We start from the raw sequence: 27,957 nt of genomic DNA, 5'->3' as shown, positions 1-27,957 counted from the left end.
GTTGGCTTCATTTATGCCTTTTTTCTAGAAGTAAAAAGCATGTGTATCAACTTAATAGCATTTTATTCAACAATGAAATAAAACATTTACATTTATAATGGAGCAATCTATTAAAAATCAGTATATAATTACGATCTCCATTAATACCCAGAAGTTCGAATTTCTCTAAACTCATCTGACCTAAGGGCTAAATTTCCTAGAGGCCAAACCTGGAAGTAGGGAGTGGGTTTTTCTTACAAATGATACTCAATATTGAAGACTTTTCTTTTTCTAACTGTATGTTTTAGCCCAATTTTTAAATGTTTAAATGTTCTCAATAAAATATTAAAATTTTAAAACAATGATTATCTAACTTTTGAATGTACACTGATGAATATTTGGACTCAAAGGAGTGCTTTAAATGAAACTTAATTGCATGGTAATATAACAATTTCGGGGCTAGCCAAATTATGAAATCTCCTGCCTTAGAGATTTTGATGACATAGAGCAGGGAACATTTGGCAATGTCTGGAGCTATTTTTGGTTGTCATAAGTGGGGAGGTAGAGCGAGAGGTGCTGGTGGCATCTAGTGAGTAGAGGCGTAGAGTGCTGCCAAGGATGCCCCCACAACAAAGAACTGTTTGGCTCCAATGTCAATAGTGTGAGAAACCCTGACATACGATTACCTTACTAAATGGACTCAAAAACCTCTTCATTGCCAAAGAATGGATTCTCTTAACAAGCTTTGCATATCTTGAAATAAGAAATATGCAAAAACACATGAAAGCAAATATGAACTCTAGTGCTTGTTTTTCCTGGTATGTGCCCTGAAAGATTTGATATTTGTATTAGGTCTTAGTATTATTCCCACAGTGCAGTTATGTCTTGGTCCTAGAGTTGATCCTTTCAATCAGGATATGTTTTTTATTTTAATTATTAAATTCTGGAAAAACCTGATAGGCAACTGATTTTTTAAATAATGGCGGGCTTACTTTCTCATTTTTTGGATTGCTAAAAATTGCCTGTTTAAGGCAGCTGTATCTGAAAATGAAACTCTAAATGACTGCTCAGGAGACAGTGCTCCTTATAAACTCACATTAATTCTCCAATGATGTTTTTCTGATTTTGAAGTACTATATATCTAGTAGAGCTGAAATGCTGAAGGTATTATAATAGAAAGGAAAGGAAGAAAACAAATTAAGTAACAGCTTGCTTTTAGATTTTTATAAGCTATGTAAGTCATTAAGCAGATTTTCTGGCCTACAAACCCTGCTACTCTGAGATCCTCTGGTGGTCATGGTCATAGAAATGTCATTAAATTCGTTGCAAGAACTATTAGATTTACTTGAATTTGAGTGGATAATTAAAGTGATAAGCCAAAAATGAATGTTTTTGTGTTTTTATTCCATTTGCTCAGTGTTAATGAGACCCATTCTGAAAAGGGGAGAAAATTAGGTATGAATTTAAAGAGCAACTTTTTGATAGGTATTGAGAAGCCACACGTAGAATGAGCGATAAGTCATTATCAGCTGCAAGGTCCTGGATCCATTCTGGAAATACATTTTCTCTTGGAATCTCATATCCTTTAAATTCATGTAATCATTTGCTGAAATTCTTTTACTTTGTTTTACTTTTTTCTGTTGGAGACCTTTGCCACCTGGGAGGGACTTTTGAAGATGTAGTTAGGTATTTTTTCTAGGCACAGAGGTGTTTGGATTCTTGAAAGCAGCTCTATGTTGCATAGTTTACTGAAAAGTCATGAAAGGGAACTATGTATAGGAATATAAAAGGGATGACTTTGGTCATCTGCAAGGATATAACTACCTAAAACAAGAAGGGCATTTCTGCTTGAAATGCTGGGTAAAGAATATCATTTTTTTTTTTTTGAGTACATGTATACACATTATGGCTCATTCCTTACAAAACTATAACAAGGTTGATCTTATCTCCACTTTATACATGAGAAAACCACGATTATTTGCCCAAAGGGGCACAAGGGTGGCCATCAAGATTTGAACCCAAATGTGTCTGGCTCAAAGTTTAACACTCTTCCTCCTAAGTATTTATTGTGCTATGCCTCCAGGGAATGTTTCAGGCACCTGGACCTGTGCTGTTCAATAAAGCAGCCAACAGCATTGAGGTGTGCCATAAAATACATACTGTATTTTGAAGACTAATACTATCAAAAAGAGTAAAATATCTCAATAATTTTTAAACACTTATCTCATATTAAAATGAATATTTTGGATTTGTAGGTTAAATAATTTGTATTATTAAAATTAATTTCACTTGTTTTTGTTTTAATGTGGCTACTAGAAAAAGCTAGAGATTAGACATGTGGCTTGCATTATGTTTCGTGATAGCACTGATTTAGATAATTTCTACTTAGGTTCCTGAAGTGAAATTTTAGGGGTTTAAAGGGAAATTTTCAGGAATTTAAACATCAGTAGGCTACACTCAATCCTTCTTAGTTTACTGACTTCTGAACTTAATAAACAGAGACCTTAAATTTCCTTTAGAGGAAGCATGTCATATTGTACAAGTTGAATGGTCACCTGATAATCCTACAGAGAGACTAGAGCATCCCATGATAAACTAATTATAGGAAAAGCATACTCACTGTTTTTGTACCTACCTGAGCAAAAGCAGTGCTATAAATTCCTAGAGCCATTTCAGGGTGATTATAGAACATGTGTGGATCAGGAATCAAGAACTGATCCAGAGGTTTCATTTTGGTATGGGACATACGTCTCAGAGCAAGTGTTACTTCTCTGTGCCTCTTTTCACCATGATCTTTTAGCATAGTCACAGATGTGATAATAGATGACAATGAATCGAAATAAAGATGCTTTCACATCCATAGTATAAAGACTCTAAATCCCATCATTGTGGTAGGTTGTGGGCTAGGAGCATCCCAGGAGAAGTGTATTTAAGATTAAAAAAACAAAGCCAACTAATTTCACTCTGGGCCTTATGAATTAACAATGTATTCTTTGAACAATGACAAAAAGTCACCTCTTCTTCAAGCATATAAGTTAATCACAATTAAGCCATTAGTTGTGAAAAACATAGATTTTATTTTTTAAGAAGTCTGTGAATAAACTCTAAGATTAGAGAAAATTTTGTTTGCAAAACTGAGCTATTTTGCCTTCTTAAGCAAACAAGAAAGTACAGATAAGTAATATAGTCAAAAGTATGATTAGTCAATGCCTTCTGTAGAGAAGTTTAATAAATACTAAGGAAAGTATAAAAGAAGCAAACAATATAAATTCTGCCCTCAGGGATGGAAGGGATTTCCATGCACCGGTTGAGTGTTGAGGCCTGAAAATAAGAGAGTAATCACATCTCAGTTCCTGATCAGAAATAAGGTGGCTCCTTTGGCTTCATACTTAAGTGGAAGGCTTACATAAAATCATGGATGCAACTCATTACCAATTAAGAAAGGAGCCATGGGCTCTGTGACTTTCAGATAACTAGGCAGCCTTGTTCAGCAGTCTACTGGGGTAGATGGGGTCCTATTCTACCATCACTGTCTATCAGCTGTACCTTTCATTTCGTATCACTAAATTGGGCCAGGTGAAACAGAAAGCAACCTCTCACTTTCTGCCAAAAGCCTTGTATCATATATTGATACTCTGAAACCCAGGCATCTTCTAGACGGAGATCAAAAATAAATGAAGCTCTCCTAACTCTTGAGATCCTGTTTGTCACAATGATTCAGTGCATATATCATCTATAACCTTTCTGAGATGATCCGATTTTGTTCTAACCTAAAAATCTCCACACATATTTGATGAAATAACATTCCTTAGTCTAGGGTAATTGGGTCACAAGGGCTGGTTCAAAAGAGACAAACCTTGGTGGACATTTTAAAAATATAACTGAAGAAAAGAGCCACTGGTTTGGTTCTCCTTTTCTAATATGATATAGTTCTGGTGCTGAGAAGAGAAAACTCTTTGGGAATAGTCACAGAGGAACTAGTCAATAGAAAACCACTGCCGGAGAGACTGAGAGAATAGATGATAAATAAATGTATGCTGAATGAATAAATATACTATGGATGCAAAGAAAATACATACAGGTAAAAAAAAAATTCATGCCTTTTTTTCATTGTTCGAAACTTTTATTTTTTTGATATTTGTAGTTATGCTTTTGTCACTATCTACTGTTGATTTTTAAAAAAGCCTGAGCTTTTGTGGTTCTAGCCCTAATATAATAAACATCTCCTCACTCTTAGAATTCCTTCTCCCTTGTCACTTTGCCTTTTTATGGTTTATGTAAAATGAGGACCCTGGAAAACCAACACTTCCTGTGAACTTGAAGACTTTATGAGCAGTGCCCAAATCAGGAGGATTAGGGAGCTGTACAGCAGATGTATTATGATCTCTGGGACCAAGGTACAGTTGCGTGCATCTTTAAAAGGTCATGCTGACTCACCAGTAGAATAAGGATTATGTTGGTGGACCAGGGTGAGGTAGGACTATCCACAGGATTGTGGGAATTGTGGTAGGGGAGGCAGTATATAACATTCATGGACTAAACACAAACTAAACAGGAAAGTTAGCTACTTTCCTGAAAATGGTTTAGGTTCTACAAGACAAAGATCTAGTTTATTGATGTTTTTTAACTTATGAATATTCAAGTCACTATAATATGTTAGTTCTTACAGTTTAAAATGAAAGCAAATGGCTATCTTAACACAGAGAAGACAGCTGACTGCACCAGTATATTGAAGACTTTTAAATTCTGAGTTATCTTACCTTACAAAAATATGTCAGTACACTAAATACTCAACAAAGATCCAGGATGGGGAATATTTAAAAATACATTTTTCTTGGATCAGCACCAAAAATATCAGTTTTCTCTATAACCCGTGATAAGTTTTTAAGTATAGTTAAAATTATTTCTGATAAAAAAATCACACACTCTGCAGAAATCATTAAAGATATATACAAACAACTTTCAAATAGATTTTGACATCAAGGTCAGGCAATTCACTTGGAAGGATATCATGAGTACCACTGAATTTCTGTTGTAAGACTTTAGACATCAATTTTATATTACGAGGATTTTTCACATCTCACACAAAGGAGGCACTGGTACTTAGAAACTTGAAAAAATGATTAGAACCTTTAAGACTGAGGTGAAGAATTTGTGCAGCCTTCCACAATTTCAAAGAGGTAGTGATAGATACTTGACCTCCTGGCGATGTCAAGCGCAGTTTCTTCCAAGTTGTTTTTCAGATCTGGTTTGATGTAGCGGTTCATCAGGAGGAGCTCTAGGGTATCTTTGCTGTCTCTGTTCCCAGCAGCAAGATGTAAGGGGGTCAAGAGGCCTTTTGTTTGGGCATTGATATCTGCGTCATGTTGAAGTAAGAAAGAAGCTACTCTAGTATGATTCCACTTACAAGCACTGTGTAGAGGTGTCCAACCATCCACAGTCACTGCATGAACATCTGCTCCTTGTGCAATCAGCTCACGGACAACATCTAAGTGTCCACTGTAGGCTGCTCGATGAAGAGGGGTATATTCATCTTCATCTCTAGTGTTCACATGAGTGACCTTTTCAGAAAGTAGTCTCCGCACTGTAGTCAGCTGAGCAGAGAAAAAGAGATCTTTCAAAAATCCAACAAAAATATAAATACGTAAAAAATAAATGAATAAAAATCCAACTCAAACTCAACAGTAAACCAAGAAAATTAAATTAAGTTAAATAAAAAATTACTTCTTAGCAGATGACTTTAAAATGAAGATTTCATTTTTGAGGGGAGAGGGCAAATGATTTTAAGAATGAATAAGCGTTAACTGTAACTACTGATTCTAAGAATGTGGTTTCCTGAATGTCAACCATATGTCTACTTATGGTCCAATTAAGGCTTACTGGACAAAAGCTTTAGTCCTAGATGACTAATACAAGCTATAATTGTATTTAACATTTTATATGTCATCTGTGAAGAAAATATAGTAACAGATTGATTTTCCTGTAACAGGAATATATCATACCAACACACGTCTAAAACTTATAAACTCCTTTATTGGAATACTATGGGAATCTACAGATTAAAGTGCTGAAGTTCTTCTAACTAAAGCAACCTCAGACATGTTTTCAGGAAGTGATTTTCAGTTTGGTCTACAGACCTCTGGTGGGATATAGTGTGCTCTTGCGTAAAGAAGTTATCCAAAAATGCAAGACCTTTTTAGTTATTAGTATACTAACAGAGACATGGAGGAACTTAGTAAAATGAGGTAGAAGTGGCCGAGTGGGAAGAATAGACTTCATGTTAAGTAGGGTCATCCCACTTGGATGATCCTGGGCAAATTAATATTCCTGAATCTCAACTTCCCAATCTGTAAAAGGAAAGAATATTACCTGTCTTATAGAGATATGAGGATTAAATTGAATGTAATAAGTATAGTTGTTATTCAATAAATGTTAGTTCTCATCACTTTCCTAAATAATACTTGTTTCTAGGATGATCCTAATGATGTAATATAAATGATTTAAAAATACAGATGACTGCTTGTTATATTTATAGTTAATTATCCCTAAAGCCCCTCTCCCCACCCAAATACCTAAAAGACTCTTTTTGTAGCTTATCATGTGTTTTCATGTACATTGATTCATTTGATCCTTAAAACCCTATATCAAAGAGGCAGGTATTATGGTGGCCACTTTTACTGATAGAAAAATAGAGGTTGAGAAATAGTACGATTTGTCCAAAGTTACAGACCAAATAGAGGTTCAGGGACAGGTCTTCTGGCTCTGAATCTAATACTTTTTCTACTATGTTATGGTTTCTTCTTTAACTGTTTTGTTTTTTTTTACCCGATTATTTTCCGCAGCCCAAAGAAGCAATTTGCTTGGATCTTTTTCCATTTTTTTTTCTTGCAACTGATACCACTCTTCAGGTTTTTCATCTTGTTCCTCATCTTCATCAGAATTCCCTACCCAGAGACTTTCAGTACCAGTGGGAATAAGGTGTCCATGTGTTTCCAACAATTCGAGTTGGTTAAAGTGTTCAGAAAAGTCCAAGGAATTCTCTGGGTCTGGTTGTCCATCATCATTTACTTTCTCTTTTTCCATTTTTTAATTACTATTCTAAATACAAAGCATTTCTAATGTCAGAGTATAAATAATCTTTTTAGAGATGAATTATGTCTGCTTTATTTATTCATCAAGGTCTGAAAATACAAACAAAAAATTATTAGCAAAACAGTAATTGAGGCTTTATCAACAGCACAGATAAGTCTTGCAAACACACACAAATAAATCCTGTCTAAACTCTTTGGTGTTGACTGATATCCTTTACATTTACTAAATATTGGAGCTGATTGATTAAAGTTATCTGTATTTTTAATGGCCTAATCTTTCTTATTACTTGTTTTTTCTTCTACTTAGTGGCTGTAACTGTACAGGTATACTCCATTTTATTGCACTTCACTTTATTGTACTTCACAGACATTGTGTTTTGCAAATTGAAGGCAAGATCCTCCACCAGCAAAAAGATCATGATTCACTTTATATGGTGGTCTGGAACCAAACTCCAAGGTATACTTGTATTTATTTTGAATATAGTTCTTTAGATATTATTGCATTATGCTAAGAGTGATAAATGCTTGAAACTTTTAAATTATAACTAATACAACAGAGACAGGAGCATTCATGATTTTTATAAAGTAGACACACAGACACTACAGAGCAGAAACAAAACCTCTTAGTTCCTAAAAAATTACTTGAAAGAATCAGGGATCCTTAGAGTTGGAATAGCCCCCAAAGGACATCTGTCCCAATCTCTCATCAGTGCAGATATCTTTATTGTGACATCTGTAATTATCTTTTTCCTACTTTAATAGTTTCAGTATTGGGAAAATGAACTGCTTTAAAAGTAGTCCTCTTCTTTGATAGACAACTATAGTTCTTAACTTCTTGTTTTGAAACTGAATTTTGGCTGTTATTTGCTCCTTCATTCAATAAGCATGAATAGAATACCTGGTATGTGCCAGTGTCTGGGTACTGGGATTCAATAATGAACAAGATCCATGTCTTAACCTCAAGAAGCTTACTGTCTAGTTGGGGTGATTGACAAAGACAGTGGAATAAGTGTTATGATAGGACCATGTGCAGATACAATGTGTCTGCTAGAGAGTCATAATTAACCCAGTCCTAAGGGATTAAAGAAGGCTTCCCAAAGGAAGTTATGCTTATTCTGCTAGGCTGCCATATTTATAAATTAACATCAGCCTAAAGAGTTACATAGCATATTAAACTTTAATCAGTCAAAAAGAATAAGAATTATTGGAGTGATATATATTGGAGTGATCACTTTAAGATATATATATATCTAATCACTGTTGTACACTTGAAATATAATTTTGTATGTCAACTGTAATCGAAAAATACACTTTAAAAAATACCATTCAGCCTCCCAACTATATTTGTTGCTTATCAGTCTTTCAAGGTTCTTCTCAGATGTTGTCTTTCATTAAGTCTTTCTTGATCCGTCAAATTAGATTTTTCTAGTTTTTACTTTTTTGTGTTACATGTTATCTTATTTCACCACTAATATTGTTCTTGTTTTAGCCTCTTAAAAGATTGTAAGTTTAAGAACAGGGACTATGTTTAAGTTATATTTATGTCTCACTTACATACAGCAGGCATTAAGAAATATTGTAGAATTAAATTTAATTCAAGCCCCATCAATTGATTTTGACTGGAATGGATTCTGCCCTGATAAGTTAGTCATACCCCTAAGATATTTCTATCTACTTAATTTGACAAGTTTAAGAGCATACAATCCTTATGCAGAATTAGATCTTGTTACTAGTGCCAACGGCATTAAACTCGAGTTTAAATCTACCACTCATGACTAGTACCTTCTCTGGGCTTGTTACTTCACTGTAAAATGTATGGATTTTACTAAAAAATTTCCAAAGCCTGTCCAGCTTTTCAGTCTATGACAGAAGCTACCAAAATTGTTTTATGTTTTAATAGTTCTCACTTTCTTCTTTATTCTCAAACTATTCCCTGAACCTTGCAACACAAAAGTGATCATACATGATTTCATGAAACAATAAATGCCGGTAAATAACATAAAGTTCACTTGTTAATTACACCAAATTACAGCAAACATCTTACATTTTCCTTTCCTTTTTATAAAGCCTCTTTTTATAAATTTTGAATGTACTGCTCCAGATATGATAAATTACATATAAAATTTTCTTAGTGGATTTTATTTAAAAAGTTAAACCCAGGTGCATCTCCCTGATTCTGGATTTAAAAAGTCAGTCAGGATTCTTACTTGACTATCTTCCACCGGGAAGAAATTAGGTACGTTTCTTTACTTCAAGGACACATTTCCATTTTGAGAGAGATCTAAATTTGTCAACTCCTCACAAACCTCTCAGTGACGGGTGAGACCATAAACCCCATTTTACAGATGAAGGCGCTGAAGTTCGGATAGATTAAAACAGCTTGCTCTAGATCGAGGAACTCCAGTGGAACTGAAATTCCAGATTTTCTAAAATCAAGTCTCACATTATTTTTTACTGCACTATATATTACTGTTGCCAGCACGAAGCAATACAGATGTGCTGAACTCGGGATCCAGGGCTAAGGGGGAAGGCTTGAAAAACTGATGATCCGAATGCTCTACTTCTGGGGAGTGGGAGTAAGGGACAAGGCCACCAGTCCCGGCCCTCCGGCCCCGGCGGGTCACTTCACAGGCCGGGGAGTCGCTCCTGCGGCCTTACAAGCGGCTCCAGCCCTACCTAGGACCACGACGCTGCCGGCGTAGACAGGCGACCCGACGCCAAGGGCCCAAGAGTCCTTACGTGGCTTAAGGCGTCCAGGAAGCGTGGTCCTAGGCAAAGAAGAGTTACCCACCTTATAGAGGGGAAAATCGCCACCGCAAACCTCGCTTCCGGGGTTCGTCCCCTCGGCTGCTCAGGATTGGTTCCTGTACGGGGGCGGGGCCTCGCTGCTACTTTCTACGCTCCCTCAAGGCGTTCGGCAGCCAATGAGAGCCGGAGAGGACATGAAGAGTCTACGTAATCAATGAGGTATCGCGAGAGAAAGAGCTGCTTTTTTTTTTTTTTTTTTTTTTCTCTCCCGCCCTAATTCAGGTTTATGGCTAAGCGGGTTCGCAGAGGCGATCTCACGCCGTGCTGCTGCTTTTCTGTTCACGAATCTCCTCCCGCCCTAATTCAGGTTTATGGTTAAGCGGGTTCGCAGAGGCGATCTCACGCTGTGCTGCTGCTTTTCTGTTCACGAATCGCGGTCCTTCTTCCCGGATAAAAGACAGCCTCCAGTTCCGATGCAGGGGCTTTGGTGAGTGTCGGGTAATTTAGGAATCGTACCCACCTCCTATATGTGCAGGATCCTATGCGGAAGTCCAGAATGGATTGACCCTCTGAGAAGAATGGGCCGAGTGGGATGCGGAGGAGTCCTGCAGGATCCTGCGTTGTGGCTTTAAGGAGTCCGGGGATGGGAGCATGCTGAGGCTTGGAATTCCCACGGAACTGGGAATCTGTCTGTACGTTGGAGGGGTTATTTCGCGATAGTAGCCGCTCCTCCCCAAGTATGCTGGCCATTTTCTTTTGTTCTGCGGGCTGCTGACGGTGTTTCTCCGCAGACCACGTGTTTCTGTTTATTTACACCAGCTTTGGACGTGGGGGCCCTTTTCTTTCCAAAAACAAGCCTTTTTTTTTTTTTTTTTTTAAAGAAAATTTTGTGTTTGAGTAGAAAAGTAAGAGATCGCCTCCATGCTTCAGAGTAGCTTATTCAAGCACCTTAAACATTTCTGCAGAATTGTCCATGTGCTAAACCACAACTACACTGTTGTGACCCTGTGACCCTTTTTGCTCATTTATTTAACAGACATTAGTTTCCCATAGGGCATGGAAAAGGGAAATAGGAAAATGAGCTTTATCGTAATAGTGATACTGGAATGGCACTGGAGATGTGCTGTTTTCAGTTCTTAGCTCTAAGAGTAGGGGCTTAGATGAAAATGAAACTTCCAAAATTGCCAGCCAGCTTTTTTTAAATGCGTGTTTTACAATAATATAATTTCGTTTTTAGAATTTGGAATCGAGTGAGTTTTCTGACATTTGAGCGCAGTACCCAGCGGTAGTTCGGGAGAAAACTGGCCCTGGAGGAGCTGCACTGACCACAGAAATGACTTCTACAGATGCCCCGTAAGCACTTGTCTTCTGAAATCTTGTTTGTTGCTTTGAGTTTCTAAAGCTCATCAGCTATGATCACTCTGAAAGAAAACATTTAATAAATTGGCAGTAAATAAAGAGCTTAACTATGAACAGAAGTGATAGTCATCAAAAAGAATATTTAAAAATTCATACTATATGTTTTTTAACTGAAAGATAATATGCATCTATAGATGGGTCTTGTAGTAATTTGGTATATGTTGCTATAGTATATATAAGTTTATGTTCTTAAGGTTTTGTCTTAAAATGTTGAAGCTACTAAATATTCTTGAACTTTCATGACAGTCTTACTAGTCAAGGCAAGTCTATTGAAGTTGATTTTTAGAGGAGTTAAGTGCTCTAGTTTTGAATGAATTGGAAATGAATTTGTGTAAAATGAAAAATAAAAGGACTAGAAACAGTTATGTGGAAAAAGCTTTAGACTTGGAGTCTTTCATTCCGGTTTTAATTCCTTGGTTAATACCGTGTGACCTTGGGCAACTTAGCAATCTTATAAACTTTGCTTCAGTTTCTTCATTTGTATAATTGGAATACAGATGCCTTTCTCAGATTAATTTTGATGTGTAAATAAGAGAATCATGAAAATACTTTGTAGTTGCTATGGAAACATAGAGTAGTCATTTGATCTGAAAGTATTCTACCTGTGTGGATATAGGAATCAGATGTGTGCACATCATTTTTAAAGTTTCTGAAGAGAAATCTTTTCTGAAAGTCTCATATATAAAGATGTGAATTTTGTAGATACGTATGTACACACCTATACATATACATATGCATACATATGCATATACATATATATGTGTGTGTATGTGTATATATATATATATAAACGTTTTATTTTTAAGTTCATTATGGTTTTGTGGAAGTAGTTTGAGTTTTAATCTTGGGTTTTAGTCCTGTTTCTACTTAATCGTGCAATCAGTTAATTTCTCTGTCTGGCCTTCTCATTTTTCAGAAATAACAAAACCTACTTCTACATGTAAGTTGAGATGACATCATAGTTACAAAAATATTTTAAAGAACATTAAAAGTTACATTAAGTTTAAGAGTATTAATAACATTACATTGTCGCTTTACATGAAAAGTACCTTTGAATACTACCAGATTTAAATGGAACTGTAAATAATTCTGTTTTGTTAGTTGGCCAAATTTAACAAAAAACTAACTTTGTACAAAGAGTAGAGGTAAGCAAGCTTCTTGTAAGGGCTTGAATGTAAGTTGCTAGATGATTAGGATAAACTCTACTTATAAATTTAGAGAAAGTGCTTTTTAAATGAACTGGTTAACTCTATTCCTGGAAGAGTACAAAATAGACAAGTAGCAATTTTAAATATGGGGTCAAATCCTCTTGGGTTGTTGCTGTGACATAGAATAGGAAAACAAATCAAGCTTTCAAGGGTACAAAACTGGTTGTAAAGAGGCTGTAAATTTTTGAAGTAGTCACAGACCTTTTAAAATTTCATGTACATTTGGTCTGTATTGAATTCGTGGTAGGCAAACTATGTGATGTTAAAGATCTGTTGAATACTTCAAATTTACAGTTAAGACTAGAAAAAGTGATTTTACTCCATAACTGCTTTATTTCTTTTATAAATTTAAGTTTCAATTTGCTGGAACATTCTTTTAATTTATTATATTGAACAATTTCTTCTTTTTTAATACAGTGATGATGAAAATACATTTAAAATCTTAGTTGCAACGGACATTCATTTGGGATTTATGGAGAAAGATGCAGTCAGAGGAAATGATACCTTTGTCACATTTGATGAAATTTTAAGACTTGCCCAGGAAAATGAAGTGAGTTTGGTTTACAGTTTTGCAGTTTCTACAGTGCTCCCGTACTTAGCAGTCTCTTTTCCCTTCTTAAAGTTGGTTTGTCTTATAGACTCATGTGCTCACATTGCCTGCTTAAATATCAATGTACTAAAAACCCAAAGCAAGTTTTATGTGCTTTGTGCCCTTAATTCAAGTAGGAGCTACTTTTGCAAAGAGTCTGTAAAATTTTACAAGTATTTATGGGGTGTTTTCTGAGTACAGCATCCTGTGGCAGTTTCTGTTTGAAATGTAAAGATGACTGTGTAGTTTCTACTTTCAAAGAACATAGACCAGTATGCGAGATAAGACAAATGTCCAAAATGCTCTGATGCAAGGTCATTTGTGATAAGAGCCATAAGAAAATTATAAACAGCCTTTCATGGGAGTTTAGAGATAGAAGAAGTTATATTTAGATGAGGATAGCAAGATGAGTTTAATGCAGGAGGTGGCATTTAACTTGGGCTTTGAAGGTTGGGTAGGTTTTTGGCAGGTGAAGAGCATAGAGAATGTACATTTCACAGGAAGCAGGAGAAAGGGCTCAGAAGTGAGACAATAGGTACGTGAACATCTTAACACGGGGAACAGCAGCTCTGTTTGGCTCACTGGGAGACCATATGTTAGAAAGTATGCTGAAAGAATAGAAATGTGGCTAGAGCTGCATTAATAAGAGCTTCGAGTGCCAGATTGAAGAGTTTGTATCCAATTCAATAGAAAGTCTTATGCTAACAGTGTATAGCATGAATTGGAGACCAGTGTGAGGCTTTTTGAAAGTGGTGGCATGGGATGGAAAAGAGGAAGTGAATGCAAAAACTATTCCAAAGATATGATTTGCATACTTTGATTGGTTCGTTGTAGAGATGGAAATGAGGGAAAAGGGATGACAATGACTCTGAAATTGGTGGTACCGATAATAGAAGTAGTTTTTAAATAAGGAAGCGGTACTTCTTTATGTGGGAAGGTGATGAATTGTGATTTAGACCATTTGATTTGAGATATTCCAGTTGGATATTCAAGGAAGCATTCCAGCAGGCAGTTGAAGTGTTAGTTTATAGCCTGAGAGAGAGCTGGGGAATAAATGTAAATGCTGGTGACTTGCAAATTAATATCTCCAACCTTGACTTTTCCTCAGACTTCTGTTTGGATTAATTGCAAGTCCTTTGGTTCTTTCTCCTGAAAATATGTGGAACCTTCCCATTAATCTTGATTTTCATGCCTATAAACTTATTCCCAAACTTTTAACAAATTTTTCCGGACTGCAGTATTTCCTCATTGGTCTCTCTACTTCCATTCTTTACCCCTACATCTATTCAGCATAGCAGCTAAAGTGAACTTCATCACTTTATCAGATCATGTCACTCTGCTGTTTAAAATCTTCCAAGTGGCCTTCCATTTGAACCTAGAAAAAATTGAGACTATAAGACTCAACTTGATCTGGCCCTTGCCAGGAGACTTCATTACCTTACAACTCTCTGCCTAGTTCAGTGAGCTCTATCCACACTGGTATGTTCTACTGAGACCTGGTTCTCTGCTTATAGCATCTTAATCTTGGCAGAGTTGATGTGTCACTTCAAGTTTTAACCTTTTTGGAGAGATCTTTCCTGATATCTCCAAACACTCTTCTATGACATTACTCTTAATTTTTTTCATAGCGTCATCTGAAATAATTTATTGACTTGTTTACTTGTTTATTATCTGTCTTCTCCACTAGAAGGTGAACTCCATGAGAGTGAAAAATCTTTTGTTCGCTCATGCTGTATCCTGCTACCTAGAAGGAATCTAGCAAGTAGTGGGTACTCTTATATATTTGATAATGAATGAAGGAATGTCTGGTATATCTCCTTTTAAAACGGGTTCCTCATTCCCTGAGGGTAGAGAAACTTGCAGCTGAAGGAGGTCTGTTTCCTGCCAGAGAATCCTGTGTCTTTTCTTTTCTAACTTAGGTACTAAAATATTTCTTTCCCTTAGAGTAAGCTTCCTGCCTCCCCTTGCCCCCCACACACATACTTTGTCCTTTTTTTCTCTTCTATTTCCTCTTGTTTCCCTTTCCGCCATCCCTTAATTTTAACTGACCCCTCCCCTCATAGCCCCATGCTGGTGCTTCCAGATACATATTTACTTTTTGCCTTCTTCCTGACTCATAAATCCTCTATTTTGTGGGCCTGTGCCATCTACCAGCCTTATTTCTACTTCCTAGTTACTTGAAACCTTTCTTTTAACTTTGATTTTGAAACAATATCAGTCTTACAAAGATGTTACAAGAATAATACCCCTCACCCAGATTTTCCTGTATTTTACCACATTTGCTTTATCTTCTCTCTTTACACACACACACACACACACACACACACACACACACACACACACACACACACATATTTTCTGAACCATTTGAGAATAAATAGCATATATAACAATAGTGCACTTATCAAAACCAGGAAATTAATATTGATTCAATATAATTATTAATTTTAAGATGTTAACAGTTGTCTCGGTAATGTCTGCTACAGCAGTCTGGGGCAGGTCAGTGGTATCCAAGTTCCAATCCAGGACAACTAAATTTTTCATTTAGTTGTCATGTCTCTTCAGTCTCTTGTAATCTGGTACCTTTCCTCAGTCTGCCTTTGTCTTTAATGACTGATGTTGTTGAAGAGTACAGGCCAGTTATTTTGTAGAATATTCCTCAGTTAGGTATTTCTGTCATTTCCTCATAATTAGACTTACTTTTGGCCAGAATACCACAGAAGCAAGTTGTGTCCTTCTCAGTGTTCTCTGGAGTCACAAACCGGCTTCTAAAAATAATTTTAAAAAAATGTTTTACTTGTGATAAAAATACTCATTACAAAAGTAACCATTTTTAAGTGTACACTTCAGTAGCATTAAACACATTCACATTGTTGTGTAACCAGCCTTTAGAACTCTTTTCATTTTGCAAAAGTGAAACTATACCATTTAAACAACTACTCTCCTTTCTCCATCCCCTCTAAAATTGTTATTTTATTTTATTTATTTTGTTTCTTCTAAGCCTTTGATTATGATCATTTTTTCCCTTTACTCAAATCACGTTCTTTGAAGACCTAGCTTAAATCCCACATCAGCTTCCCTGACTACAGTAGGGGTAGAAAACTTTTCCCTTCCTATCTAGGTTCTTTTTGGCTGGTCTGAAAATTAAATTGACAGATTAACAGGAAAAAAATTCATACATGTAAGAGCTCCATTAAAATACAAGGCTTCCTGGTAGTCAGGTAATTAAAGCTCACCATCCTGAGCTAAGGAGAAGGGGCTAGGTGTATAGGGGCTTCAGAGGGGAGGAAGGTAATTCACAGGAAGATAGGAAGATGAGAAGAGGTGTGTTTGGTAAACAAATGTTTGCCATGCCATGCAGATGAAAAGTTACCTCTGGTGATAGCTCTCTTCCTGATATGAGCTCCCTATCAGGGGAGAGGTAAAAAAGTTTTTCCTGAATCTGCTGGGCTTTAATTGTCTTCAGCTCAAAACCATCCACATGCCAAAGTGGCACCTTTTGTGTTGTAGTATTCTGCTCCCCCTCACTACTGTAGCCCACATCAAGTTTCTTAAGGTAGATTGTACACTTCTTGAAAGTGTGAATGTGTTAGGATTTCTCTCCTTTTCTCTAGTGGTTCTTAGAATGCTCCTCTTCAAAATCTCATTTATCCTTAATAATGCAACTCATATTACACGGTATTAATGCATCCGTTCTGGACTTAATGTCCTCAAATTTTTACTCCTCAGTTAGAATTAATTGTTATGTCACCTCTGCTCCTGGTTTGTTTACATATCCATTCTAGTGGGCATCTGACTTATCTTTAGATGAGTAACAGTTTGTCTCTTCCATTAGATTTTGAACACTTGTATTTTATTGATCATTGTATCCTCAGGGCATAGTACAGGACATTGCACATTGTCAGTATTTAATGAGGGCAAGGGCAGCATCTTTTTTTTTTGTAGATTTTTGTTTCCTTCGTTGCCAGTGCCCATAGAAACTCTAAATAATTGTTGAATGAACTGAACGAATAATTTGGATTGAATTGGCTATCTCTTTCATAGGTTCATTGAAGTGCTAAGTTTATGTTTGGTTCGAATAACCAAAAAAGAGATATGGTCACTTTGGGTTGCATGAATCAGAGACTTAGTGTAGTAATTTGAAGATGGCTTTTTGAAGGTGGCCTAGGAACCTGAATTGGAGTCAAATTAATCACCAGATTAGAAGGTCCTTTGAATGATTAAAATATAAAATTTTAAACCTCCATATATAATGGTATCTTATATGATTTTTTTCTACCTCTTTCATCTATAGTTTAAGATTTTTTAACTATAAAACATACTAATGTTAACACTATTTTCTGTTGATTTAGGTGGACTTAATTTTGTTCGGTGGTGACCTTTTTCATGAAAATAAACCCTCAAGAAAAACATTACATTCCTGCCTTGAGTTATTAAGAAAATATTGCATGGGTGATCGTCCTGTACAGTTTGAAATTATCAGCGATCAGTCAGTCAACTTTGGTTTTAGTAAGTAAGTATATTTAAGTACTTACGTGTACATTTCCTTATGTATAATATTTTCTGTATAAGACACATAAATGCATTAACAATTAGCCATTTCACCTTTGTTATAAGCTATTTTCATAATAAATGTAGTTCTTTAAATTTTCTGTCATTATTATATATTTGTATTTCCAAATAATATTGGGATTTTTTTTTTTAAGGGACTTATTTACGATATCCATCAAGAACCCCATGTCATAAAGATCATGTTTTTCCTTGAACATCGTATTAGGATACCACATTGCATTTAGTCGAAATGTTCTGTTAGGCTTCTGCAGCCTATGCCAGTTTCTTGGTTTTTCCTTGTTTTTCATGACCCTGATATTTTTGAAGTATTTTATAAAATGTCCTTCAGTTTGGGTTTTTCTCATGATTAGGGTAGGAATGTGGGAAGACTATTCCACAGGGGTTAAGTGCCCTTCTAATAGCATATTGGAAATACAAGCTGTCAATACGTGGCTTATCGCTGGTAAGGTTAAGTGCCATCACTTGGTTAGGTGGTATCTGCTGGGTTTTTCTGCTGTCGGGTTTTCCCCTTTCCAGGCATTGTTTGTCAGAGGCAGTCCTTACGTCCAGCCTGCACTAAAAGACAGAGAATTAAGTTCCACTTCCAAGAGAGAGGAAGTAGTGTCAAAGGATTTATGGCCGTGGTTAAAACCACCGCTGTAACTAGTAAATATTTTGGAGGAGATATTTTGAGGATACGTAGTTCTTCTCTTTCTCCTTAAAGTTTGTTCACTAATTTTAGCATTCATTAGTGACTCTTGCCTACAGCAGTTATAACTGTGGTGTTCTAATGGTGATTTTCTGTTTTCCACATTCTTTCTACATTTATTGATTGGAATTCTTCTGTGAGGAAGATTTGTTCCTTCTTCCACATTTGTTTGTTTATTTATTTGTCTATGTCATTAAGAACTAATTAAATTGTTTATATCAGTATGAACTCATTTTTTCCCCTTTGGGTTAGAATTTAATACTATTGTAATCTATTTTGTTGTTCAAATAAATTGTACCAGCTTTAGCCATTGGGCACTCTTTCAGATCTGCTCCTGTGTCCTTTTGAGATACCCGAATTCCAGAAGTAGCTTTAATATATGCAGGAATTTAGTATTTGGTGAAGGTGGCATCTCATATCTCCATAAAAAAATACAGATTGTTCAATAAAAATACTAGAAGAAACTTATACATTTTTGAACATTTAGATGTGGCAAAGGCTTTTCTCAGTATGACATAGACCTAGGAGCCTTAAAAGAAAAGATGGGTACTTTTGTCTTTGTAAGGTTTTGCCATACAAAAACTTCCTGAAGCAAAGTCAAAAGTCAGAGGTCAACCATGAAGAATATTTGCAGCTAATCTCAAGTTAAGATCTAATTTCTCCAATAGATTAATCGTTCTTTCAAGTCAATAAAAAAACCCATGAGTTAATAAAAAAAAAAATAGGTAAAGAATGTAGACATAGTTCACAGGAAAAGAAATAAAATGGCATTTAAACATATATTAAAAGAATATGAAAGATATAAAGGGAAGCTCATTCAAGAAAGATACAAAATTTGATTTACTGAAATATTTTTCTCTTATCAGATTGGCATAGGTGACACTGTTGTTACCTAGGAATCTTAAAATGCTTATGCCCAGTTTCCAGGCCAGTTAATTTCTTTTGAGTGTGTCATGGGCATCACCACTGGCTTAGATTTAAAAGCTTGATAAAGTATTATGTGTGTGGAGTAACGGGAAGCTGTCTTTCTCATGCATTGCCATTGATTATGTATATATGTATACAACCTCTATAGAGGGAAATTGGCCATAGCTATCAGATTTATAAATGCACATATATCCTTTGACCCAACAATTCCCTTCTACAAATTTCCTTATCCTCTTACAAGGGAAACTTTGTACAAGATTACTCACTAGAGCATTATTTGTAAAACAAAAGATTGGAAATGGTCTAAATATCCATTGGTAGGTAACTACTTAAACACATAATAATACAGTGGAGTACTGTCCAGCCCAAAAAAAGCACAAGGAAGCTCTTTATGTACTGATATGGAATGATTTCTAAAATATGTTAAATGGTAAAAGCAGGGTGTAGTAATCTGTATTGTGCTGTCGTTTGTATAATAAGAAGATGTGTTTATTTGCTTGTACAGGTATAAGAATTTTGCAAAGATAGACTAGAAACTGCTAATGTCATTTGCCTCAGAATAGAAGCTAGGCGAATGACTAGGTACAGGAGTGGATGTGAGACATTAAGTTGCACAAGTAGTAAGTGACAGAGCTGGAATTTTTATTCTAAGTCTACGAGATTCCAAAATAGATGTGTTTCTTGTCCTCCCCCTTCCACAAATAAAAAACTATACAGAGCTTTTAAAATTTCAAAAAGCTATCAAGTTCCTATTAATGAGATCTACCACTCTTTTATATAATTCACAAGCATTATTTATTGTAGTTTTCTTTATTAAAGTATATTTTGACATAATTTCCAACTTGAAATTAATTATTGCCTATGATTTTGTTTTTTTAAGCTCCAAACTAGTGATCATTTGCCAACATAGATCATCCAGCTTTCCTATTATTTATATTAATTTTTTGGAGGAAGATACGGGGGGAAGTAGCTTTTGTCTCTTACAGAAGCTTTAAATTCTTTTTTTTTTTTTTTTTTAAGGTTTCCATGGGTGAACTACCAAGATTGCAATCTGAACATTTCGATTCCAATATTCAGTATTCATGGCAATCATGATGATCCTACAGGGGTAATTATTGGGTTCTTACAGTTTGTTGAAATTTTAGAAATGATTGGTTTAGTCGTAGAAAGCAATTTTTAGTCAAATTGAGTCAAAAAGTCAAATTGACTTTTTAACATTCATATAAATTTTTATAATACTTTTCAGATAATTTTTAAAAATCTGGAATAATAATTGGTGTGTGAGCTATGCTTTTATTTGATTAGTGCTGGGGTTAACAATAAGTAACCAGGAGTAGGACTAAACACCTAACATTTATATAATGCTTTACAGTTTATCAAGTGTTCTTTTATCTCTTATCTCATAAAATCTTACCTGTAGGAAATGATTGTTTCATAAAAGTTTTAAATCTAAATTAGATCATCTTATTACTTATTTAATATAGAAGTAATAATAGAGGTCCTAAACGGAAAATATCTTTGTTTTATCTGGTCATTAATATTATAAATCACTAATTATCTAGTCCTTTTTTCCTCACATCTTAATAAGTCTGCTTAATATTGCAAAGTACGTATGTCATAGCTAGTTTTTATTTTATGTGGCCAACACATAAGTTTTGATGAAATGTTAACTTTGCATTTAGCATGTGGTTCCAACTGCAGTAGGTCATTTGTAATAGAAGAAAGGTAGCAAATACTTTTAGAATTGTAATTTTGTTTTGGGAAGACACTATGCTAATCTATGTTTTTGTAACTAGTATATAGAATATACTTTAATAGGTAAAATATGACATACAGATTACTTATTTTTTTGAAAATATTTTGCATAGGCAGATGCACTTTGCGCTCTGGATATTTTAAGTTGTGCTGGATTTATAAATCACTTTGGGCGTTCAATGTCTGTGGAGAAGATAGACATTAGTCCGGTTTTGCTTCAAAAAGGAAACACAAAAATTGCTCTATATGGCTTAGGTAAGATTGTTTTATTTTACTATTTATGACAATAACTAATTATGTAAGCAACTGGGAAATTAGCAGTTTAAGTAAAAAATTTTCTTTGGTATCTATTTCTTGTTTATTTTTTCTTTTAGACTCAGATATAGACTTTTAGAATTATAGATTAAAAAAACTGCATTTTGATGTCTTGGAAGTCTTTGAAAGGTCTAAAGCTTCACTGTCCAATGCAATAATCACTAACCTCATGTTGAGTATGAGTACTTGAAATCTGGCCCATCTGAATTGAGATATGCTAGAAGTGTAAAATATACATTAGATTTCAAAGACTTAGAAAAATGTAAAATACCTTATTTACATTGAGTTAATAAAGTATGTTAAAATTAATTTTACCTCTTTCTTTTTACTTGTTTTAATGTGGCTACCAGAAAATTTTAAATAATATATTTGGCCTGCATTAGTGGCTCACATATTTTTCTTAGATAGTGCTAGTCATATATAATGCTCAGAAAATTTGCTTTATCAACTTTACTGTCTTCAGTTTATTTAGTGTCCAGTAGGTAAAAGCTTATTTGCTGGGCTTTATTCCATGTAAATGAAAGATCAAAGACTTTTTAGAGTGCAGAGTCTATTGTATCTTCTTTGGATTACGTTTAGCTTGATATTTTATTTGTTTTATGGTTGCAGTAGCTTTTACAATACTCTATATACAATAAAAATAAAAAATTTATTTTTATTGTATATAGAGTATTGTAAAAATTACATTCTATGTTAAATCAACCTCAAAGTACTGTGAGAGAAATTGGGGAAAAATTTCAAACTGTAGCCTCAATATAGGTTTTATTATTTCTTGAGTGATTTTAGTATAATAAAAGCCTTAGAAGATCATATTTACTTCTGTGTCTTTGTATATATTTTTAAAAGATTAATTATGATAGATGGCTTATTTGAATACTTTTTCTAGGGACCTTATACACTTATAGTTTTTGTCTAGCTTTTAATTTCTCTAACAAGTTGAAGAACATCATGATTATATTTTAGAGATATGGAAAGTGAGATTGAGCTGTTATGTCTGATTTTGCAAGTGATAGAGCAGGAAGTAAAACACACTTCTCAAAAAAAGCTGCTAACAGATATTTTAATTACTGTAGTGTTAGGGATCATAATTGCAGAAACTATTTCATCCTCTCACTTCTCAGACTAAAGAGATCGCGTTATGCCTCAGTCACCGTCAGAAGCATAGTACTTCAAGTCATCTGTTTTCTCTCAAACTCTCATCTCATCCAGTTTTGTTTTCCTTAACTGGACTCTATCTCTGTCCTCCATCCCTACTGTTATCCCAACCCTTTTCTATACACTCTAGAACTCTTTGTATAGTTAACAAATTCCCTCATATCATTAGTTGCTTCTGAATGTTTGTTGCCTGTCCTCTTTGACCTTCAGTGAAACTGACTGGCCCCAGAAGTTACTGTGTCCCACATAGTTCTCTCAGCCTTTTACGGGTCTTAAGGCAGAAGAGAAGGGTTGATCACTGTTCTCGTTCCCTGCTGCCACTTCTTTTCCTACCTGCAAACACCCTGCCCCCTTGAAGCTAACTGCCAACTGGCTAAATTGCCTTCTCCTTTCCCTCAAATGTTTTACCTACCTATAGGTTCTGCGGGTGTTCTCAGTGCTTCAAGACTTAAATAGACCGACCTTCCCTGGACTTTGTATGTCTTGACTTTTTTGTCTCCAGTTATATGTTCTGCATTCCACCATCTATTCCATTGGCCATACTCTAGGAATTCTCTTTAGAAGCTAGACCTCCTCTAGCTCTTACACTTCTGCATTATTGGCTTTTTTCAAAGGCCTTCCCTAATCACTGTCTAAAGTGGTACCCTTGTTCTAGCACTGGTGTTCCTTTTCCTGACTTCTTTCCCTTTTACAGTGTTTAACACATGATTTGTATGTGTTTATTCGTTTTTGTTGGCCTCCACTAGACTAAACTAATCCTTTGGGGTACAGGAAGAATTATTTAAAAGTTATTAAATTATTCAAAACAGTGTTTTTACTTGGAAACAATATATAAAGACTTATTTTTAAACACATTTATTTTCTATCTCATCCCTTTTAATATCTATTTAATAATGTATATGTTAGATCAAAAGTGCATACATACTTAGAATAAATAAAACGATAGTGAAAAACAATATTTTAAATAGAAATTTTAATAAGAATTAAGCATAGAAAACTACAAGTTTTATTCTACATTTTTCACATTTTGAAGGTATATATGCTCGACATGGAAAACATTCTTTGAATGCACGTAGCTGCTTAGCTGTTTTCATGCAATTACCTGGAACATATTCATTTATAAATAATGATTCCAGATTTCAAATATATCTCTAATAGGACAATGAAGTACTTAGAGAAGCACATAATTTAGAAGCAAAACATACTCATTTTTTAAAACCAAGTAGGAAACCAGTTTTAGAATAATGTAATGTCCATTTCAGGATCCATTCCAGACGAACGGCTCTATCGAATGTTCCTTAATAAAAAAGTAACAATGCTGAGACCAAAAGAAGATGAGAACTCTTGGTTTAACTTATTCGTGATTCATCAGAACAGGTAAAAGTGTTTTCTGGAAGTTTTCGAGTCAAGTGTTGAGGTTCCCTAAATCTCTGTTTATAAGCTTACCTATCTGAGTAAAATGTTCCTCATTCTTTGAAAGTTGTTAGTGCAGGGTCAGGCAGAACTTAGATATGCTTTGTGTGACTGCATTTTGAATTGTTTTCAATATATATTCATACCTATAAAAATACTTATGGCATATGGATATGGTATAGGGATAACCATAAAATGAATATTCCTGCATTCAGCAAAGAAATGAAGCATTACTAGTGCATTATCTCATGCCCTTCTTTGACCTCATCTCTTTCAACATACCCCAGAGAGAAGCACATCTTCAATTTTTATTTACTTAGTCTGTTGTTCTTCTCTTGTTTAATCATGTGTATATCCATAATAAGTATTTTATTTAGTTTTGGTATGACTGGAACCATGCGGTATATTTTGCAGCTGGCTTATTATGTTCAACATTACGTTATTAAGATTTATCCATTTTGATGCTTAAAAGTATGTTTTCATTGATACATAGAGTTTTCTCCTGTTAGTGAATGTTTTGTGTTATTTCCAGATTTTTGCTTTTTAAAAACTTTTTGTTATGAACATTCTTGTAAATGTTTCTTGATGCATAAGTGCAAGTGTTTTTCCAGATTTTAAATATAGCCAGATCAGCTTTCTTTTGTTAGTAGTTTTAAGAAGTTTAACTTTTTGATAGGTGCAGGATTGATGGAAGGAATAGAGACTTGAAGAACAAGATTTATTATGTGACCATTATAGTGAAAAATGTGAGATGGTAACTGATAGCAGTGAGAATGATATTTAAGGGATAAAGCCGAGAAGTTATTAAGGAAGAATCCAAAGGGATTTGGGTTTAATGTTCATACCTTAGATATATGTTTTCTACATAAAAATATTTCTTAATAGCTGATCCTGATCCTGCTGCTTTTGTGATTTCACTTCCTGCTCTTCTCTGCATTCATTCTGCTCAGCCACACCAGTCCCTTTGCTGTTTTTGAAATTGCTGAACACATTACTACCTATATACCTATGCCGTCTATTCTATCTGCTTGTCTCTCTGCCTAGGTCCTTCTTCCCTTGCATGCTGATCCTCATCTCAGTTCTTTGCTCATGTGCCACCTGTCAGAGAGGCATTTCCTGACCACACTATATATAGTAACATTGCCCTTCCATGTCACTTTTTCTTTTATTTTTCTTTATAGCGTCTATCACTACCTGACAAATATGTATATGCACACATATGCATGCATATACATATACACACATATGCATATACATATACATCTTGTATCGTTGTTTGTTTCCTCCACTAGAACAAAGAACTTTGTTCACTGCTGTGTCTTCAGTATCTAGAAGAGGCCTGGGACATCTCGCAAGCAGTAGACACTCAGTAACTATTTTTTGAGGGAATGAATATTGGTTTGTAGTAAATGAATGCTAGGTCAAAGTGTTTGAACACTTTTCCTTAAAATCCCAATGATGTAAATCAGTGTTAGGAAAAACTTCCTCCTTGTCTTTACTTACCTTGAGTTTTTACATATTTTTCAGTAACAACAAGTAATCTAGGTGTAAAATCATAGTTTGCAATTCATTTATTCATGTGATATTTTATTTAATGGAGAACTCATCTTTTATATAAGATTGGTACTCTTACTCCCATTATTTTTATAATCAGTAAAAGAAACAGGATGTTAAAAAATAACTAGACATGTTTAGAGATTTGTTTTTATTCTACAAAGTTTAGGCTTAACTCACTTCCATTTTTCAGTTTCCGTATTCTTTGTGTGTATGTATGTGTATGTGTAATCAGACCAATTTACAGGTTTTTACTATTGATAAAGCTCATGCTTTTCTGACTTGCCCAAAGCAGTTTATTCCTCTGTAAAGCCTTCCATGATCTGCCTCTAAATGTAGAATTAAGTGCTTTCTCTTTTTGGTCTCCTACGTGTCTGTGTCCTGCAAATCTGTAGGCCCTTTGAAGACAGAAATTAGATAATATATTTCTATTTTCAATCTCTTAAACAGTTTTGCACATATAAGGAATGTAATCTTTAATGAAAGAAAAAAATATCTGTGTAGAATTACTTAATATGAAATTTTTCTATATCTCTGAACATTTATATTATTTAATTTTTAATGTCCTGGTATAGGAGTAGACATGGAAGTACTAACTTCATTCCAGAACAATTTTTGGATGAATTCATTGATCTTGTTATCTGGGGCCATGAACATGAGTGTAAAATAGCCCCAACCAAAAATGAACAACAACTCTTTTACGTATCACAACCTGGAAGTTCAGTGGTTACTTCTCTTTCTCCAGGAGAAGCTGTAAAGAAGTGAGTAATTGTTATATTTTCTAAATCAATTTAAAAAATACCTTCTATAATGTTCTGATCATCCCATAGGTTCAAGGTACTGGTGATGTTATTATTTATATGATAGATTTATTTATAAAGATCGATCAATTAATATAGTCTTACTATTTTTTCAGATTTTAAGCTATTTTCAACATGAAAGCATCTCAGTGGCGTAATGATTTTGCTGCTCATTAAGCAAATTCGAAACAATTTTTATTTATTAAATTTCAAGTTACAGTGCTACAGAATGATTACCAATTTCACATGTCCATTTATAAACAAATTCACCTAATAAAAAAATCCAATAAATAAAAATTTATTAGATTTTTCTGGTTATAAATACAATATTATAGCATATCTCATTCCTTTGAATTCTTTGAAGGAATTATGTGATAAAGTAGTTAATAGTGATTAAACTCACTTTTTAGAACAGGTTTTACCCTATAATCCACTCAAGTTCTCATTGTTAAGATGATAATAATAGGTTTAAGACTATGGTAATAGGATGTAAATTTGATGGTTTTTTTTTTTTTTTTAGTTCTGTTAATCTTTTATGTATGTGTACATACATGCACACACATAGTACATATGTATGTAATAGTATATACTATATATACTACTATCATTGTCCCGATGACATTTTATTATACTTATTGTTATTTCTATCTTTTTTTACTAAACTGTATATTTGTTTAGGCAGAAAAAATGATGGATGAGTGCATTTTATTCTGAGGGAGAAGGTTTAATATTTTTTCCTGTGATGTAACATTAAGATTAAATTGCTAAAAATACTTTTCAAGAGTATGACTTTATAAAGAAATATTTTTGTAGACACTTAGAGTTTTGATGTGCACAATTTCTATTATAAAGGAAATTTACTAAGTGTGACTAGGCTTTCATTTCCCTCCTCATTTCAGACATGTTGGTTTGCTGCGTATTAAAGGAAGGAAGATGAACATGCAGAAAATTCCTCTTCACACAGTACGGCAGTTTTTTATGGAGGATGTTATTCTGGCAGATCATCCAGATATTTTTAACCCAGATAATCCTAGAGTAACCCAAGCCATACAAAACTTCTGTTTGGAGAAGGTAATTCTTCTAGATAAAGGTCAATGAGATCTACCTTAGTTGAGAAATTATTTACGTTGAATTAAATACTTCAATAGAATAGAAGGAAAACGTTATATTTGTTACAGTCTTGTGAAGCCTGTAAGGGAGCCACTGTTGTTTAATAAATGAGTTTAGTTGTATCAAAGATCCTTTTTTTAAGTCTTCAGATTGAGGAATGTTATGTATAGATGAAATTTTAATGAAGCCCCTCTCCCAGTTTTTTTCCTCCTCAAAACATATATGTAATCTTTTCTCTCTTTTAATCCTGATTTGATAATTTGTTCATTTTATTTATAAAGCAGGCAGCGGCTTTGATTGGGGAATGGGAGGGTGTTTTGGTAGATGAGGAAAGCTACAGCCTCTCTAATAATCTCCATTAGGCATCCCTTTCACTTTAAAAGCTATCCCAGATAAAACCTTAAAATGTGTTTGCCATGCACCTTGTAGCTTCAGCAGAGGTCCCATAACTCCCCTTCCATGCAGATTGCCACTCTTAAACCTCTGCAGAAATTCTAGAGCCACTTACTAAAGTTGGACAAATGCATTTGATAACATATAAATTGACAGCCTAAATCATTAATAGCTAACACTTGCTCAGTTCTTACTCTCTGGTAATTCTTCTGCTTTACATTTTATTCTCATAAAAAATCAT

At 34.6% G+C, this 27,957-nt stretch overlaps 2 protein-coding genes across 6 annotated transcripts in view; one reads left to right on the top strand and one right to left on the bottom strand.

Annotated features, from left to right (window-relative positions):
* Positions 1-3,036: 3,036 nt before the first annotated feature.
* ANKRD49 (ankyrin repeat domain 49) lies at positions 3,037-10,006 on the bottom strand. 3 transcript variants are annotated; one of them, XM_015585986.2, is made up of 3 exons: positions 9,862-10,006; positions 6,805-7,160; positions 3,037-5,573 (listed from the first exon to the last, which is right to left on the bottom strand). In XM_015585986.2, the coding sequence occupies exons 2-3, from the start codon at positions 7,060-7,062 to the stop codon at positions 5,112-5,114; spliced, it is 720 nt and encodes a 239-aa protein (XP_015441472.1). In that variant the 5' UTR covers positions 7,063-7,160; positions 9,862-10,006; the 3' UTR covers positions 3,037-5,111. The 3 variants fall into 3 exon arrangements, with proteins under 3 accessions (XP_015441472.1, XP_024899512.1, XP_015441473.1); XM_025043744.1 differs by having other exon boundaries at positions 9,810-9,900; XM_015585987.2 differs by lacking the exon at positions 9,862-10,006 and adding an exon at positions 9,747-9,856.
* A 159-nt stretch (positions 10,007-10,165) lies between these two features.
* The window catches only part of MRE11 (MRE11 homolog, double strand break repair nuclease), a 57,251-nt gene continuing 39,459 nt past the window's right edge, over positions 10,166-27,957 (top strand). For 2 of the 3 annotated variants that reach the window (XM_015585985.2, XM_006907481.3), the window contains exons 1-9: positions 10,166-10,305; positions 11,056-11,171; positions 12,863-12,995; positions 17,387-17,547; positions 20,242-20,329; positions 21,090-21,231; positions 23,709-23,823; positions 25,989-26,174; positions 27,113-27,284. In XM_015585985.2, coding sequence (XP_015441471.1) covers positions 11,152-11,171; positions 12,863-12,995; positions 17,387-17,547; positions 20,242-20,329; positions 21,090-21,231; positions 23,709-23,823; positions 25,989-26,174; positions 27,113-27,284 — 1,017 coding nt within the window. In that variant the 5' untranslated portion in view covers positions 10,166-10,305; positions 11,056-11,151. Of the gene's footprint in view, positions 10,306-10,328; positions 10,511-11,055; positions 11,172-12,862; positions 12,996-17,386; positions 17,548-20,241; positions 20,330-21,089; positions 21,232-23,708; positions 23,824-25,988; positions 26,175-27,112; positions 27,285-27,957 lie in introns of those variants that run through there. The other variant, XM_015585983.2, reaches the window with a different exon arrangement.

This window comes from Pteropus alecto, unplaced genomic scaffold (genome assembly GCF_000325575.1).
Source record: "Pteropus alecto unplaced genomic scaffold, ASM32557v1 scaffold12, whole genome shotgun sequence".
NCBI classification, from domain to species: Eukaryota; Metazoa; Chordata; class Mammalia; order Chiroptera; family Pteropodidae; genus Pteropus; species Pteropus alecto.
The sequence above is the reverse complement of the archived record's forward strand: the minus strand, read 5'-3'. Positions and strand labels throughout refer to the sequence as shown.